The sequence below is a fragment of the Rutilus rutilus genome (genome assembly GCF_951802725.1).
Source record: "Rutilus rutilus genome assembly, chromosome: 11".
NCBI classification, from domain to species: domain Eukaryota; kingdom Metazoa; phylum Chordata; class Actinopteri; order Cypriniformes; family Leuciscidae; genus Rutilus; species Rutilus rutilus.
In genome coordinates, this window is record NC_140216.1 from 34,201,938 (window position 1) to 34,220,470 (window position 18,533).

Genomic DNA, 18,533 nt, shown 5'->3' on the forward strand with positions numbered 1-18,533 from the left:
ATCACTGGTTTGTTTCCCAATAACATGGCGAGACATATGGGTTCGCCTCTGGGCTCCTCGAATTCCTCTGTTGAGCCGTTTCATTCTGTCCACGCCGGTTTTTATCACGCTGAAGTACACTAGTGACATGCAGACCAGTGTAGGAGTTGTTATTGAGTAAGTGACAACACTTCAAAACATATTCCTGAGCCTCGGGTCTTCAACTTTAAAAGTCTCTGTATTTAGTAGGTGTATGACACTTTTTGTTGAAAGTATGGTAGTGTGAAGGGAAAGTCAAAGGAAGTCAAGATCCGATTAGGTTTTGAATCAGAGTGACAATCTGATTCTTGATGCATCTACATTTTTTAAGATGCAGTGTAGAAACACAAATCTTCTTTGACAAGGTAATGCGAGAGGAGGACTCGGGGTTAGAAATGTTGCGTTATTCCAAATAAATAGATTGAGATTCACAAATAAATGTTGAGATTCACACAAAAAAATTCAAATTCACAAATGCATAGATTAAGATCCACAAATAAATGTAAATAATTTCACAAAAATGTATAAAATTCACAAATTAATAAAATGAGATTTGCAAATAAAAAATATATACACAAATGTGTTTTATGTCACAAACACAACTCTGCCTGGCATTCATTTGTGAATCGCTGCACACATTGATGAATCACTTATTGTGCATTTGTAGATCCCCGCACACAAGCATTTGTGGATTTTGAAACATTCTGAAACAGTCAAGACGTGCAGACAAATCCACAAATAAGTGGACTCCACCCACCGTTTACTCAAGCCAATCAAATATTGGCCACATTGCTACCAATCGTAGCACGTTCTCACTACAAGCAATCACGTTTTGCTTTACACTTGGGGTGGGAACAGATTCGTTTTGCACCCCTGAAGGAACTGTATTCTATGGGTGCTTTGTTAAAGGAACACGCTGACTTTTGGGGACTTTAGCTTATTCACTGTATCCCCCAGAGTTAGATAAGTCCATACATACCCTTTTCATCTCTGTGCGTGCCGTAACTCTGTCTGACGCACCTTGGAGGTAAATGGCTCCAGCTAGCATACTGCTCCCAATAAGTGACAAAATAACGCCAACATTTTACTATTTACATGTTGTGATTTGTATAGTCACAGCGTGTACAAATAACAAGGTCACATGAGACACAGCCATCTTCTAACCGTATACATACTGGGAACAATATTCTTAGAAGGTGAAGCACTGCTACTTCTGCGGAGTGATTTACTCCAACTCTGAGCGAACTCTCTGCTCCTCACCACGGGGCTTCTCAGCTGCTGCGAGTAAATCACTCCGCCCAAGTAGCAGTGCTTCGCCTTCTGAGAATATAGTTCCCAGTATGAAGTCCAAAAAAGTCGGCGTGTTCCTTTAAACTGAGCTGAAGGGCTGTTCGTGTGGTTAAAACACCCCTTTTCTAAAAGATTATTGTAGTTTAAAAGGCTTCTTTATATATTTCCATCAGAAACAGTGAATCAGGATAATTGTGAATCACACAGGTCATTTTGTATCTTTTAATTGATTGTGCAAATAAATTCCAAACTGTTTGCCTTGAAATTATGTGTGTACTGTACAAGTTAACTGCCATGTTGCATGTCGACACTTTTGAGACGTGTAAATGGCTCACATTTATTTGTGCATTTGCGCCGAACTATTGCTCAGTTTGGTGTGATTGGCACTTTTGCAACACATTTTTAGAATGTTCATAGTGAGTATTATATCTAATGAGAGCAACATTTCTTATCATATAACAAGCGAGAGACAGAGCATGAAATTCCATTAAACGGATAATGTCATGCATACTTCCGCCTCATAGTTTCAGTCTGACTACCCGAATACCCATAAATCAGTTCTATTTATGCAAATATGGCCAGAGCCCCATGATAGCTCAGCGTTTATGACTTCCATTCTCCCTCAGTTTGATCACCATGGCAGAAGCCTTGTGGTAATTGCAGTTGACAGTAGTGTAGTTTAGTTCTGTGTGACCAACGCAAGTTTATTAGTCCAACAGAGGATGTTCTTGAGTTCTTCAGAATATGTCTACTTCATGAGCTGCTTTATATACCACCTGAATAGTTTGGGTTTTAGGAATGGTTTTAAAAGTGAGACGGATAGAGTGAAGAGCGCTCATCAATCTTTGAGTTCATTAGTGCTGTTGTTGCTACAAAAAAAGCCCTTTTTTCAGTCTAAAGGATATGTTTCACCATACATATTGCGAAAGAATAAAGTTTTTGTTTGATATTTTAGTTCCAGTGTTGGTTTGGACTAAATTTTCAGACGGGAATGTTGTTCCAGGATCAACAAAATATGTTGACCTCATGTCTTACTTTCTCATGTAGGCTGTGTAAGTTTAAATTTGGCTCATGTCACTTCCCTAATCCATTCTCTTTTTTCCTCTCCCAGTGATTTACTTCTCTCTGTCAATACTATGGATAAAAATGTCAACAATGCAAAAAAATATCCCTTCATAATGCTGTTGCGCTGTAAATTGCATGCTCATATTTGTTAGGTGTTCAGTATTCCGAGAGAGTGAAGCCGCTCAGGACATCTTGGCAGACGCGAAGCTCTTGTTCTGATCTGTGAAACTATGAAATATTCCAGAAAACCCATCAGACTGGAGCAGAGATGAGCAAGTGTGATGGAGTTAGTCAGACAAGCCATGCGTGAGTGTCAGTTTGTGTGTGTTTTTAGATCTTTCTCAGGTAATGTGTGTTTGTGTGTAGTACAGAAACACTCAAAGCGTTTCATTTTGTCACTTTTTTTGTTAGTTTAGCTGTATTTTAAGCAGTAAAGGTCTGTAGTATGTCCTCATGTAGTTAACTTGTTAAAGTGTGTGCTGAGGTTTTGTGGCCTCTACGGGCAGGTCTTATCTTCTAACAACCTGTCTTTCAGCCGATTGTGTCTGTTCTACCAGAACACTCACCTAGGGAGCTGCCTGTCTCTCATTCAGGCTGTAGTGCATGTGTGTGTCTCTTAAGCGTGTCGATGTTCTCATTATGTCTGATGTAACGTGTGTGTTCTCGTGACCCTCAAACACTGTTGCAAATCTCTGACGATAGTGAAAGATCAAAGATCTCAGACACAGAAGATGGTGAGTTATCACAGCTAGACCATTTTTTTGAGCTTCGAAGCTTCGGTAGTAATGAACATCGACTATTCGAAGCTTCGGAGAGAGGGGGCTGAACGTATTCTTCTCTCTAATAAAGGCAGGAATCTATATGTGTCTGTCTGTCTGTTTGCATTTTGATTATTTCGAGAACCGTTCATCCAATCGACTTCACAAGGGAGTGCAGTGTCGTATTTGGTGCAATATAGATAGACACGCGAGACTCGACACGTTCAGAATTAATGAACTTTTAATAAACTACAGAACAGCGCGAGCGGGAAGCGGCGTGCCTCACGCGGGCAGGGCTTATATGCTCCGAGAACGGACACTGCACTAGTGATATTAAACACACACACAGGTCTGTTAACTTAAGCAATGCTTTTAATAAGGTAGTCTAATATTTTTCTGACTAACAAATTACTGACACAGTAAAGGGTAGATTTAAATAAAGAAAAACGAAATTTAAATAAATAAAAACAAAATTTAAATAAAGAAAACAAAACAAAATTTAAATAAAGAAAAACGGAATTTAAATAAAGAAAAACGAAAAATAAATGAACTAACTGTAATAAATAAAGAACACGGTAGCATACTTTCAATAACAGCATCACACATTTCAATTAACAAACAGTTTAAATAAAATAAATGAATTCCCTTAGCCTATATAGAATAAAACAAACTGTAGCCTAATAGGCTAAACAGAACAATGTCAAAGCAACGCAGCTTAACCCAAAATACAAGCTCAGGCATGCACTTCTGTCCATATAAACTCCGCTGTTCTGCGCTCTAGCCAGAGAATACTCCCATTGCAGGAACACTTTAGTAGGCCAAGAAGAAGCAAATATATTTATTAAGTATAACGAGGTTGGGTTCCTTCAACTGTCCATCCTAGGCTATATAAGATAGCCTAATTGTAAGAAAGAGTATTGTATTCGCCAGATTTTATAGTGTAAAACATATTCAAGCGCGAATGAGAACCGTTTCGAGGGGGATGCCAGGTGTGCAAAAAACAAACAAAAAAACGAATATTCGAATGTCAAATTTTCAAATCGAATACCAACCCACCGAACGAATATTTGAATATTTGAATATTCGGGTCCAGCCCTAATCACAGCAATGTCTATTTCAGAACAAATGGCTTTTGACAACATGCTTCTGTCTGAAGGACTTTGTGTGATAGTAGAGGCAAGTAACGTCGTGTTTTTGGCGGTTGCTAGGGTGTTCTGTGTGGTTGCTAGGTCATTACTAGGTGGTTTCTAGCTGGTCGCAGGCTGTTCTGTATGTTTGCTTACTGGACCAAGTCAAATGAGTCCATCCTCAAGTCTGTACTATATTCTGGCCTTTAGATATTTATTTTGTGTATATTTGCTCACCAGCCACTGTGGCTAGTGGTTTTCCAAAGTTACTAGCCACTCAGAATTTTCACTGGCCACAAAATTTTGACATTGATACCATGGGGAAAACTGCCATATAGAGATTTTTAATATTATCTCATTTGGTAGCAGATATATTAGGCTGCTGTCACTTTAAGACCTGAAGCACGGATCCATTACTGCTACACGTTCGTTTTCTTTCTCAACTGTTTACGTTCGCCTAAAACATAACTGTTACGTGAATTCTCACTAAGAGCGGCATTTTGACATTATTTTGTGTGTGTTTGACTGTTTTTAAGTGCAATAAGCAGCGAAAAAGACCTCAATTTAGTATTGAGAGGTGGCTTTATGTACGCGCACTTTGGGTGTGAGCACAAAATCTGAGGGAATGAGTAAAAATATGTGCAATACACGCAATCCCACGCTGAAATTCAAGCCCTGTAACACAATCAATATTCATCCGGAGCAAATTAAACGAGTGAGTGAGGGGAGGCGGGTTTGTGCGTCAACTCGCTGTCGGAAAGATGAAAGAGAGAGAAAGCACAGCTATTTTGTGGGAAATGAGTAGGGCTGGGTAAAAAATATCGATTTCTCGATTTTAATCGATTCTCATTTTTACGAAACGATATCGATTCTTAAATCCCAAGAATCGATTAGTCATCCTGTTTTCAGTTGATGAATGAATGGAACATTGATGTGCGCATCCCATCCAATAAATCGCAATAATCTTTGTGCTTTGTTATTATTGATATGAAACAAAGTCTCAGATTTCAAATTACGTCCATTTTCTTACGAAATTCAAAAACATAATTACCGTTTTGGCGCTGTGGCGTGAGATCGCTCTGGCGCAGCTCAGCTCAAGAGAAGCAGCAGCGCGGAGCGCACGTGATCTTCTCTTCCGCCTTAATAATATCAGTTACAGTGCGAAATAAACATGAATGAGCATCTGAAATTGTGTTAAAAGATAGAGTACAACTTATCGAAGTTTGTATCATGTCACAGGGAATCGCTCAATCAGTGTTTCAACCGTGGAAAGACGTTAGTAAACAATGTCATGTAACGTCACATTTACCTCAGAAAAAACATATCCAGTGACCATAAACTTGTTAGTCAGCTAGGAAAATGTAAAAAGTTTTTTATGACAGCCACCATTTAAATTTTTATATAATTTCATATAACTTTATTATTATAAAAATAAATAAAAGTGTATTTTAAGTACAAATCAGTTCATTTTCATCTTCAATATTATAGTAGGCTAATGAAGCCTATAGGCTACAACTGACTCCCATAGTTTACAGCATTAGTAAAGAGATTTGTTTTCCTTGAGAAAATTTGCAATGTATTGTACCTGATATCCAAAATAATCAATATTGAATCGAATCGTAATCGAAATCGAAATCGAATCGCAAGCTTGTGAATTGAAATCGAATCGAATTGTGAAATTTGTGTCAATACCCAGCCCTAGAAATGAGTATTGGAAATGTATCAGATATTTTAGTATATGTTTCGAAACATCATTGCACTTAGTTTATTATTTTAGATGCATTTTTAAATGACTACAATTGAAAATCGGATATATTATATATAAAATTCAACCCGCCACAGTCGCCAGTTGGAGTGACTGCGTTACACCCAACTACTGAAATCCACCCGGTTAATGTCAAGCCCTATGTATGTATGAATGTATGCAAGTAAAAGTCGCGCACCATTAACAATGTTTTTTTTTTTTTTATTGTGAAAAAATGCATTATTTTGGGTTAGTCTATAGGTATAATAATTATCTTTAATAAAAAAAATAAATAAAAAAAAATAGAAGCCTGTACCCTCATTGAGATAAGTAAAAACATGTCTGTGTGTGCACAAGAGAGAGGCTAAACATGATTGAGTTTGTCTGGGTCTCTCCGTGTCTCTAATGTGGCTTTGCGTTTCTGGCACCGGGCTGAAGGAGGCAAATGTAATGTGATTACATGGCTTTACTCCACTCTAATAGAGCTCTCTCCAGAACACCGCTTACCTGAGCTCCGGCCAACAGCGCTCTGATAGACTCACCACTGAGACCCCAGCTGGCAGCTTGAATAAAGATCCATACTCTCACAGGCCACAGATCGCAGCTGCAATGTCAATCGCATACTCAAAATTAGAGCATGCGCAGGTGAGATTGAAAACAGGTCATCCGCTGCTGTTACAGAAACCTTTGAAACCTCTTCTGCTGATGTAACAACGGGGTAAACATATATTAAGCAACTCAAGAGCTCAAAAAAGTTGTGGGGAAACTTTTCTGGGGTGGATATGGAGACTTGTGATGCCACAGAGTAGCTTGTGAATATTAACTTGAATAATGTGAATATTAATATGAAGTAATGCATTAATAATATAGCATGTGTTGATAATTAGTCTATGCGATGTATTGACCTGGAGATCAGGTCTACAGGAGAGCATTTGTTTATTTCCAAGTCAAAAATAAAATCTAAACAATAGTATTAGATACAACTGATAAACTGTATTCTGTATTGGGCTGTTCTTTGATTTAATGCTTATCTTCATAACAGTTGTCAGTTTGTTGTTTTCCAGGGTTTTCAGTCTGATTATGTAATTGTTGATAAAGGTGTAATGTTCTACTCTGGGACCGTTACTTTTTTCTATCTTTATTAATGATTCAAATATACTCAAATCTGTATGCAGATGACACTGTTATTCACACCACTAATTCTGATTTGTTACAAATCTGATTTTAAATTTGTTCAAAAATAGTATGCTTATTTTGAATAAGAGGTCTTCTTCTTGTTGTATGGTGTTTGGTATGCGCCGTTGTCATTGCTATCCTTTTGATTTGAATATTATGTTTGATGATGGTTTATCTCTTGATAATGTTGATTCATTTAAATACCTTAGTCTTTGGATTGACTATGAACTTACTTTTAAGCCCCATATTGATTATATTATTAATAGAACATGTTGTTTGGGTTTACTTTATCGCTTAATTAATTGTCTCACATTTCAAGTCATGAAAATAATTATTTTTCAGTTAATATAGCCTCTTGTTGATTATGCGAGTATTGTTAATCAAATTACCCTTGACGTTTATTTTAAGCCTCTTAATGTTGTTTATATTTATTTGTGCAGATTTGTGTCAAGGTGTCCATATCGTACTCATCATGGTCATATGTATGAATTTATCCGAAATCTAGAAGACAATTTCATTAGCTTCTGTTTAGTTTTAAATGTGTTTATTTTGATTGTCCTTTTTATTTGAAACAGTTTTTGATTTCATATAGATCTTCTTATTCACTTAGACATGTACAATATACTTTTTTCATTTGCTTATAATTGCTGAATAAATATTTCACTTGGAAATATGTCACATTACTTAAGTTAAAGGCATTGCAAATGGTGTTTCGTGTTGCTTTATGCTTGTTGAATTGGTAACATTCTTCACTTTCAATGACATTGTAGGGAGATTTTCTTTTCTAATAAACCACAAACCTGAAAGAGTCTGATCCATCGTGAAAGAGATGCCGTGGACGTCATCAAATGCTCGCTAACGACAGCTTCAACTATAGCGAGAAGTTTACCAAAGTTTACCAAACAATCTGCGATCAGTCTCTCATCTCAGAGCGCTCATCGCGACTGCAACAGCAGAGATCTGCTCTCCTCTTTCAGACAAAGCTGAGACATTGTACATTGACACAAGTACAACCAAATTTGAAAAGATTTGACATGCCGTGCGAACAGAGATTTCAGTTTCTCCTTGCTCGGCGTGTGATGTGTACATGTCTAATTTCAGCGGCTTGCGCAACGTTGACAGACTTGATCAAACGTGAGCCGATCAAAACGGCACAGTGACTGTCAGCAGCTTTCAACTTCTTTATAGCAACTTGGAAATGAGATTTTTCCGTTCTTCAAGGGAAGTCTAATTTTCTGTCTCTCTTTCTCTCTCACACATGACCTGGTTTTGTTTTCACATTCAACCAGACTAATTTATTTGATCAGTGCGCAAAGCCGTGCATAACTAATCTGCCAAGGTAACAGAGTTTCGCTCTTCAGAATACGAGAGGTTTTTTTACCTTATGATATATTCATAGTGCTGCAGATAGAGATCACTGTCAGCCGAGACGGCACAATGGAAATATCTTCAGTTATAAATAGCTGAGTGAGTCTAGTCTTGTTTCAGCTTGGAAGGAAGATGAGTTGCTCACTGTTGAGCGTTTTTATTTAAAGGTTCTAATGCTGAATATCTCCATTTTGCATTGGTTTTGACCTTTTTCCTTTTGGATAAAGAAGGGAATTAAAGTGTTTGGCTTCTCATCAAATATCTGAGCTGCTGTTATTTGCCAGTAACCAGCGAAGAGTCGTAGCTCTCTACACTCCAGCCTGGCAGAGGTGACCTACTGGAGAGGCACTGAAATCCCTGTGAAACATTGTGGAGCTCCAGGTTTTCCAGGGGGATCAATTCTCATATGCTTTCTTCAAATTCATTTTACAGTTTCAATTTTGACCTCATTTGCTGTATGGGGTTGAGGCTGTTTTTATTGATAGACAAGAAATGATTAGTGGAAGGAGAAGGGTGTGTCCGTGTCGTTGTGTTCTATTCTTGGCCCGGTTCCCCAAAACGTTCTTATCGCTAAGTAGTTCTTAACCTATTCCTTAACCTCTCTCTTAACGTTGTGGCACGATTCCCGACACGTTCGTACGCTAAGTATATCTTCGTGTGGTAATTTAATTGCCGTCTGAATCCACATCTCCGAGTTTACAAGAAGAGATTCAAAATCCACTGTTTAAACCCTTTTTGATCACTGCCGAGCACCGTATGTAAGATGTACACTTTTATTACTGAAATGCTGGAAAGTATTTATAAGAACAATATTTCATCGCAGCTCCACCTCAGCGAACAAAAATGGGAAAGAGAAGAAAGCACGTAAAATTTGAAATGGTTATTATGGCAGCAATATATGATACAATTAAAAAATATGTAGGCTAGGCTATTATAGGCTATTATAGTTTGGATTATTTTTTATAATAACCCATGAGTCCTAATAAATGCAATTTCAACTATTTCTGAAGTGCTTTTTTTATAAAGAACACCACTTTCTCGCATAACGCAGTGAAGCAGCCCCTACACAAGAGAATAATTGATTCTCGAGCCATCGATATCAACCAATTCAGCACCACCGCCACGGACAGCGCCGGGTAACGTCGCACGTAAGAAGGTATATCTTAAGCAGCTTCCTAAGGTATGGTTCGGGGAACACGCCTAGCAATGATATACCTTTAGTTAAGTTATACCTTAAGAGTCTTCGTAGCGCGCTAAGAGACAACGTTATCGGGAAACGCAGCCCTGTTAATGATGTCCCTTGTGTATTTAAGCCCTTAGTTTGCCTCTTTTCTTGGTCCTGCGATAACATTATGTTGTAAGCAGGGGTCACCACATTTGAATAGGAAACGGTATTTAGTCTATAAAACACGTCAAAACTCCACGAAGTACAACAACCGTATCGGTGAGAACACTTGTTTAAAAAGCATACAAATATGACTATTTTTGACTGTTGATACTGCCTGCAATCGTAATGCAAGGATTCAGTATCTGCGGTCAGATGAGATTTTGTCAAGCTATATGTCAGAGTAATTTTTCACTTATATACTCATATAATACTCGAGAAATTATGGGCATCAAAGGACTATGGCGGCTCATACCAACTTACCAACTTTATTGATAAACACAAACTAGTTTGGAACTTAGTAGCATTACCTTATACTGTTTATTCATCAATGTCACCCTGTGTCAAGCATTTTTGTGAAATAAATTTGCTTGGTTTTTAAAAGCAAATGTATTGTAATTTTATGGGCATATTATATATATATATATATAGTACTGTATTTATACTGTATATGTACTGTATGTGTATATATATAGTACTGTATTTATACTGTATATATATATACACACACATATTTAAATTGGGACGCAGCTTAATGACCATAGGAAAATGTGGGTCCTATGGTCAAACCAGTTGAGAACCCCCGTCTTAAATGTAAATTAGAAAGTCTCTCCCTAAATAATAACTCTAAATTATTATGATAATGCGGTCTGTTTGCCAATGCTAATGCCATCAGCAGCGAAACTTCTCTCTTTAGTTTTTGCAAGTAAACTTGATTATAAAACTCAGTTTAAATGTCACTTTGCTTGTGGATTAAAGATGAAACTGTGAATAGTGTGTGTTTGGCAGCGGCGGGCCTCTGATCGGACAGTAATGCCTCTCTAAGACGGCGGGGTGTGTGATGAGAGCGGTTTTGTCTTTGTTTTCGTAGTTGAGGAGGATTTTACGAATGTGAATTGAGGGCGGATGGATTTGGAACTGAGCTGGCCCCGGATATGTTGGAGCAGTCACAAGGGCTCGGAGCCTTTTTGTGGAGGACGTTTATCCTAAATTAGCAGGAGAAAAGCAGGACTAGGCTTTGATGTATGACTTCTGTGAGAATATTGTAGAGAATATTAATGTAGGTGCGTTGAGTTTTGCTTGAAATCAACATTTGTAATTGCTATGTAATGTTTCTGAATGAAACATAATACTCAGAGGAAATTTAATGCAGACTTGATTTTCGGCATCAGGAATTGATTGGATGGTGGAAACTGGGTGGTTGGAGGGGAGGGGCTTGATGACATCATCTGCAAAGCTAACTTGTTTTAGATGCGGAAGTTATTAATGAAAAATCACGAAAACATGCAAAATATTGTGTACAATTAGACCAGTTACATGTACACTACCATTCAGAAGTTTTTAAAGAAATTAATACTAATTTAAGTTTAAAAGAAATAATGTTTCCTGAGCAGCAAATCATCATATTAGAATGATTTCTGAATGATCATGTGACACTGAAGACTGGAGTAATGATGCTGAAAATGTAGCTTTACCATCACAGGAATAAATTACATTTTTAAATATATTTAAACAGAAAACAGTTATTTTAAATTGTAATAATATTTCACATTATTACTGTTGTTTTTTGTTGTTGTTGTTGTTTTATCAAATAAATGCATCCTAGTAGGGATGGCGAAAACTAAAAATTTTCTTGACCGACCACCGAGCCTCATTAGCCGGTTGAAACTGGTTAACCGATTAGTTTAAATTATGCTACGCTATTTGAAATAACAGCCATTTCGAGCCGCGCCTGCAATTTCTCAACTCTGTCGCATCTCTCTGCCGCTCTGCCTCCCGCTCACGTCACTTTTTTTAAATCCCCTACAGCGCGAAACATGAGTCCCGCAAAGCTTGTATGTAATGGGAGGACAAATGGCTCCTTAGTTTCGAAATGGTTTGGGTACAAGGTGATCGCGTTGAAAATAAAGGCGTTTGTCTAGCGTTAGAAGCTCATTTGAAACATTGCTGCGGCTCATTTAAGAAAATGACAGCTCCGAAGAGACGCCACTTTAGTTTGAGGTAGTGCGATAATAAAGAAAGATGATGATCATCATCACCTTACATCATAGATGATGTGTTACTACGGTATTTAAGCACTGTATCACACAAGTTGCAACTTACATCTGTGTCATTCTTTTTGGTGAAATGGTCCCACACATTACTTTTCTTTGCACGCTTCATCCTGTCATCTGCCCTGGCTCTAACCTCGAGTGTTTTAGCCTGTAGCCTTTACTTTTCGCAAACCCAAACGCTGTGACCTCGCGCCAAATGTTTTTATTGGTTTATTAAGTACAAACAGGCGAGTTATGAAAAATTTAGTGTGAGGGATTTGTTCACTTCACACAAAAAGATCTTGGAATGAGATGGCTAACTGTAGTAGCGTTTAGTCCACTGTCTATAATAGCCTAATTTAGAGATCACTTCTTAACCGACTACCGACAACTTTGATCGGTTAACGTTGATACGGTCAACCATCGGTCAAACGGTCATCGGTTAACATCCCTACATCCTAGGCAAGCATAATAGACTAAAATCTTATTTCATGTTGATTTATCAGATAATGTTTGCATGCATTTACACTTTAAGCTTATTTTTGTATAATCGTCTAGGTAAACACTTAATAATGGGGTCAACTTTTACACATTTTACAATATTTAAATCTATTTAGCAAGTGGGGGGAAAAAGTGCAAAGTCTGTGTTATAACTCAGTTCCAGCTTGTTCTTATGACCTCTCCTGACACTTCACACGCTTCATTAGTCTTCATAAACATATCAAACAGGGCTTTGCGACATCTGACAACAGGCCACAGAGCCACGTGTCACAAAGCAATCTGCAATATGTCACAATAAAAGCTACATTAGATATTAACCCCCATGAAGTTTCATTATCCACTCTTAAATGGTTATTATGCGATGTTAATTACAGTGTCAAAATCATATCAGCCCCTCGACTTAATGAAGCACTTTCACGACCTTTCATTTAAGTGAAGAGCTGCTTTTCAGTTTTCAGGCTCTCTGCTATTTCTGCTCTAGATATATGGAGTATTAATGTCGACTGAGGTTCAGCAGAGTAGATTAACCTCTAAGCAGAGTTTGGGAGTGTGTGAGTGAGTGTGTGTGGATCCAGGACGGCTCGAAATGCTTCATCACTAGAGCAGATCTCTTGACCCTCATGAAATGCAGTATGTCCTGTGGAGACTGTTCGCCGCTCCAGACTCCGGCCTGCAGTGCTGCATTATACATGCATTTATCTCTTCAAGGGTTCATATCATGCTTTAAAAAAAAAAAGAGACTTTAATGTACTATGTAGACACACTAACGCTCAAAATACAAAGCTCTCTCCCCAGACCATTTCTGAACTGAAAGTCCACAGAAATGAAGTCAAAATCATTTTTAGCATAAGTGACTAAACCGATCAACCGATTTGTTCAAAACACTGTACTGAAATAAACACTGTGCAATGTCTCACTGTACTAAAAATTGTTGAGAAAATACTGACTGAAAACTATTATGAAACTATTTACTGTAGTGTCTTCATAAAAGTATTTGAATTCAAAGCACTGATTCATTCAGGAATGAAACTATTTGCTGTCATAAAAGAGTCATAAAATCTTTCAATCAACCAATTTGTTCAAAACACTGATTCATTCATGAAGTGACTCTCTTTATGAGTGAGTCTTTGAATCTATCAGTTAAGTGATTGATTCATTCAAGAAATAAACCAATTTCATTGTGTTTTATGCAATTGTAATAAAAGGGAATTCAATTGAATGAAGCTATTTACTCACTTTATGAGTGAGTCAAGGAATCTCTTAGTTGTTCATCATCAAAACAGGTGACACACTACATATAAATTATGAGTGAGACTTTGAATCTTACAGTCAACACTTACTCGTTCAAAACACTGATTCATTCATGAACAAAACGAGTGACTCTCTTTATGGGTGAGTCAGAGAATATTTTAATCAACCAATTTGTTCAAAACACTGATTCATTCATGAACAAAGCAAGTGACTGTCTTTATGATTGAGTCTTTGAATCATTCAGTCAACCAATTACTTTTAAAAAATCATTCATTCAAGACCAAAAAAAGTTACTGTGTTTCTAAATGAATCATTTAATAATTTATTCAACTAAAACTAAAACAGAATCATTCACAAAAAAAGAAAAGAAAAAGCTTTTTAAAAAAGCTTTATATTGCAAAAAAAATAAAAAAAATAATCATCTGGATATTTACAGCATACATTTTCTTCCCCGTAGGAATACGATGATGGATATGGAACGGCCTACGATGACCAGGGATATGACTCGTATGACAACAACTACAGCAATCAGGCGCTGAAGTAAGTTTGAGTGTGTTTTGTCTGCTGTCAGTGTAAAGGGCATCTCAGAGTGCCTTTGTGTGTCTATCTGAAAGAGAGAGCTTATTCACAATGTAGGTCAGTGCTCACCTCTCTGTATCGAACCAAAGAGTTTGTGTAGGTCTGCACAGAGCTGGACTTGGAGATTTGCTGCATTGGAAATCGTTCAGGCTAATGTAGGGGGCAGCTTTGAAAGCCCATAAGAGAGAAGCGGGCCTTCTCGCTAATGAATCACTCCTTTATCTCGCAATATTCTCTGCAAGGAAACATTTCATGTTGTATGACAGGGTCAGTTGTCACTGTGTGCCAGAGAAGGTCTTATGAACACCACAGTCTTGTGAAGGACATTTTGACTCATAATTAGTGGGTGTTAACATAAAACATGTTCATGTTTTTTTTTTTGAAACAGCCAAGTTAGAATGCAGTAAAATAGAAGTTGTGTCTCAAGTAATAACTAATAATAACTATTAATTCTTTATACTAGCTTTATTTTAAAGATATATTATATTTTTTATGAAATTTAATTCAATTGTAATATATGCTATAATAAAACTACAATGTTAGTATATGCTAAAATAAATGAAACAAAAAAAAAACATATATACAGTATAACTACAGTTGTTAATTTTTTATTTTTATATTGTTAAAAAATTATATACTGTATAATCAAGAAGAATGAATTATACAATAATTAATTAAATTCTGATTATTAAGTTTAGTTTAATGGCAATGTAATACATTTTAAATATCTTTTTGGTTTATTTTTTCATTTATTTTAGCATATACTGTATTGCAAATATTGAGCTATATGATTTAAAGTACAATTTAAATTCAGCTAATTGAGAATTTTTTTAGTGTCTTTAGTTTTGACCACTGTTTTTTGATATGGGTCACATTTTAAAAACCGCATGAACAACCTCACAAAAACAATTGAATAGAATTTGAGCAGAAAATGAGCATTGGAACTTGACACTTGACTTGCGATGTGAACAGAGCGAGAAAGACATGATGCTGGATTTGTGGCAGTGATGACATGTCACAGTAATCTTCAGGTGGACTTCATCACACTCTGACCACTATTGTTCTGTCTCCAGAGGTTTCTGTCTCCAGAGGTGGTTTACCCAAGACACACAGGCCAGGTCTCAGATCAGTATTTGGAACATACTCATTTAAGATTAATGTCAGTTGAGGCTTCTTCCTGAGCTCAAATGCTTTTTTAAGAGCTCAAACGGCATTGACTAATTGATGAGGAGTCTTTCGACAAGCCTACATGTACTTCGTTATACGGCAGGTTTCTGTGTTCTTTGATTCATAAAACATCGTCTGTGCGTTACTGAGCTGTGGTAGATTTCCTCATACCTCATCCTGGTGCATCTTTGATCTTGTAATATGTAATCCAGGGATATGTAAACCAACATTTCTTTTAATCATAGAATATACAGTGATCCAGAGGTGGTTTACCCTGTGTATACTATGTATAACTATATCAAAGCAACAGCAGGCAAGGTATTTATTCATATTTTGAATTCGCTTTTATTTTTATGGTTACGGTTTTAATTTATTAATAATTTTTTTTAGGAATTTTGTTTTGTTCTTTTGTCTTTTTTTGGTTTTTGTTTTTTAAGTAGTTTTGTAGGCTTTTGTTACACTTTATTTTAAGGTGACGTAGTTACATTGTACTTACTCATATTAGTCCTGAGTCATATTAATTAACTACATGGTTTTGTTTAGAGTTAGTTACTTGTAATTATGCATAATTTACTGTTATTACTATTGTAAGTACATGTACTGTAGTAACGTGTATCTACGTCACCTTAAAATAAAGTGTTACCTTAGTTTTCTAAGGTAAGCGACATTTCTAATTTACATTAGTTTGAGTTTTTTGTTTATATTTTATTTCAGCTTCATTTTTTTATAAAAAAAAATATTTTTACGATTTCTTTTAGTTTAAAAACTTTTGCGAGCTTTAACAGACTTCCGCGTGCGCATGAGATACATTTTGCGTGCTTACGAGTAACTATAGCCTCTTTAGTAAAAGAAACATGGTCGATAAACATAAAAAGTAAAGTGGTTCGATTGTAACGCATGAGCACGCAAAAAAAATCCCATGCATGGGATTTCCTTTGTGTGTCACTACCATTTTACTGTGAAGAAAAATAGGGCTGGGACGATACACCTATCTCCTGATTCGATATTATCATGATACTTGGGTGCCGATACGATATGTATTGCGATTTTTTTTTTTTAAGAATTGTGATTCTACAAGTATTGCGATTCGATATTGCAATTTTTTTCTTAACACTAGACCATGGGGAAAAGTTAAATCATACACTTACAGACTAGACTGTACATGATGTATAAGATGAGTCATATTTACAAAAACAATTCATCACATTGTTCTGACTTGTTTTAGAAGCATCATACAGTACTACATTCTCTTTAATAAATGATTCAATAAAAAATTCTTTTTTTAACAGTCACTTGTGGCGAAACAATGTAATCGATAAATGCGTTATTTTAAGTACCAAGTTTTTATCAAAAGCTGATTTACTCTATCGCTATCGTAGACATCAGTGTTCATATTTGAACTTTAAATTTTTATCCCAGTACTTCTATGATAATTTGAACTATTGTGTCACAGAAATAATGATACTATGAGGAAAAGACTGCTGTTTCATGACAACTCTCTCTGGGTCAGCGCCAACACAGATTTGAATGTTGCGATATGATTTTGTCAAAGGTTTAATAAACAAATTAAATGAAAGAAGATCGCCTGGGTGTTTGAATGGAGATCAGTCGTGCAGCTCTACTGTCTTATCTCTCTCTCAGCATGAGTAGCGCTGCGCGTCGTAGCATCGCGATGGCTTTTCAATGCATTCAGTCTCACAACGCTTTCACGCGTCCACTTACAGTATATTACGTCACTCAACGCTCAAAGATAAAATAGGCTAATGGCGCAATAGTTATAAAAAAGTGTTGTTGTTTTTTTGCGAAAGTGTCATGACTTGAAATTTATCAGATGTGTCTTCACCATGGCATCCCGATGCTATAAATAGGCCGGCGTTACCCGTGTAAGAGGAAGGGGAGAGCTCAGAGATTAAATGTTCACAGAGGTGGCGGGTTTATCTCACAGGAGCGTTAAAAGGGTCAGAGGTCAAATGTTACGACTTTGATGAAAAAGCCTTTGCTGTGTGATTCTCCCAGGTGTGTCACCTTCTTGTGTAGCGGTCCGGATACTCCACACGTGTGCACTCGGCGTGTTGCAGTCGCGCTCCCGGTGGAAGTGCTCAGGGGTGCGTGAGTGTGTCTGACAGCATTTAAACAGCTTCTTCAGAGTGCTATAGAGCGCCATATGGTCCACATAACCCACACACACACTGAATGTCAGAGCGGCTATAGGCCTCCGCAGAGCAGTTTGTTGTGGAAAATGTCAGTGCAGTGAGTTCAGAGACGGCTGCTTTTCAAAGGTTAGCGCTGCTTCAGGAGACACGACTCTGAGAGTTGAGATTTAGAGGGGAAAAGAGCAATTATAGCGGGAACTGATTAGAAATTCCCTCTTAGGAGATTGATTGATTGATTGGTTGGGAGGTTTTCCTCGCCTCTGGCTTGATCTCGGAGGGGTTTAGAAGGCCACTGTTTTTAGTCAGATATGTTGGAATGGTTTGTGCTGTACAAATGAACCAAATTCAATAACTGATGTTTGCAAACATTTAATTTAATTTAAGTTTAGTGATAGCAGCTAGGCAAGTATTGGACCACTTTAAGAAGATTAGCAAATAGCAACACACATTAATTGTGTTTTTATTCACCCTTTTGCAAGTATGAAAATCTACCAAATGTTTTGTTCTGTTATTGATAATGCACAGTTTTTATTTTCAACTTTTTATAGTGAATCTTGAGTACATTTGAGTGAAATTTGAGTACACTATATTGGCAACCCGTTCATACGACTTTGAGTTTAATGGAAAATTGCAGGCTTCTAGTTTGTATTCATACAAATAATAATTACTAAAATAAAATTTTACCTTCAAAAAGACCAGGTCAGATGTTCAAAGAATCATCGATCTTCTAAAAGCAAAGGTCAGTTCTTCACACTGCACAGACAGATGCTAACCAACACGGACAATCCCCAGATTACAGCTAGGGGTTGAACGACTTCAGATTTTTTTAAGTCGACATTTATGTGATTAAAGTTGAGTCGACTTTGACTAGTCGCCGATGATGTCATTAATGAACAAAAAAGCCTGAACCTCGAGCTGA

General features: G+C 36.9%; 1 protein-coding gene across 1 annotated transcript in view; it reads left to right on the forward strand.

The window, feature by feature from the left end:
- The window catches only part of khdrbs3 (KH domain containing, RNA binding, signal transduction associated 3), a 142,921-nt gene that overhangs the window by 112,814 nt on the left and 11,574 nt on the right, over positions 1-18,533 (forward strand). The window contains exon 7 of the mRNA XM_084423515.1: positions 14,173-14,255. Coding sequence (XP_084279641.1) covers positions 14,173-14,255 — 83 coding nt within the window. The remainder of the gene's footprint in view (positions 1-14,172; positions 14,256-18,533) is intronic.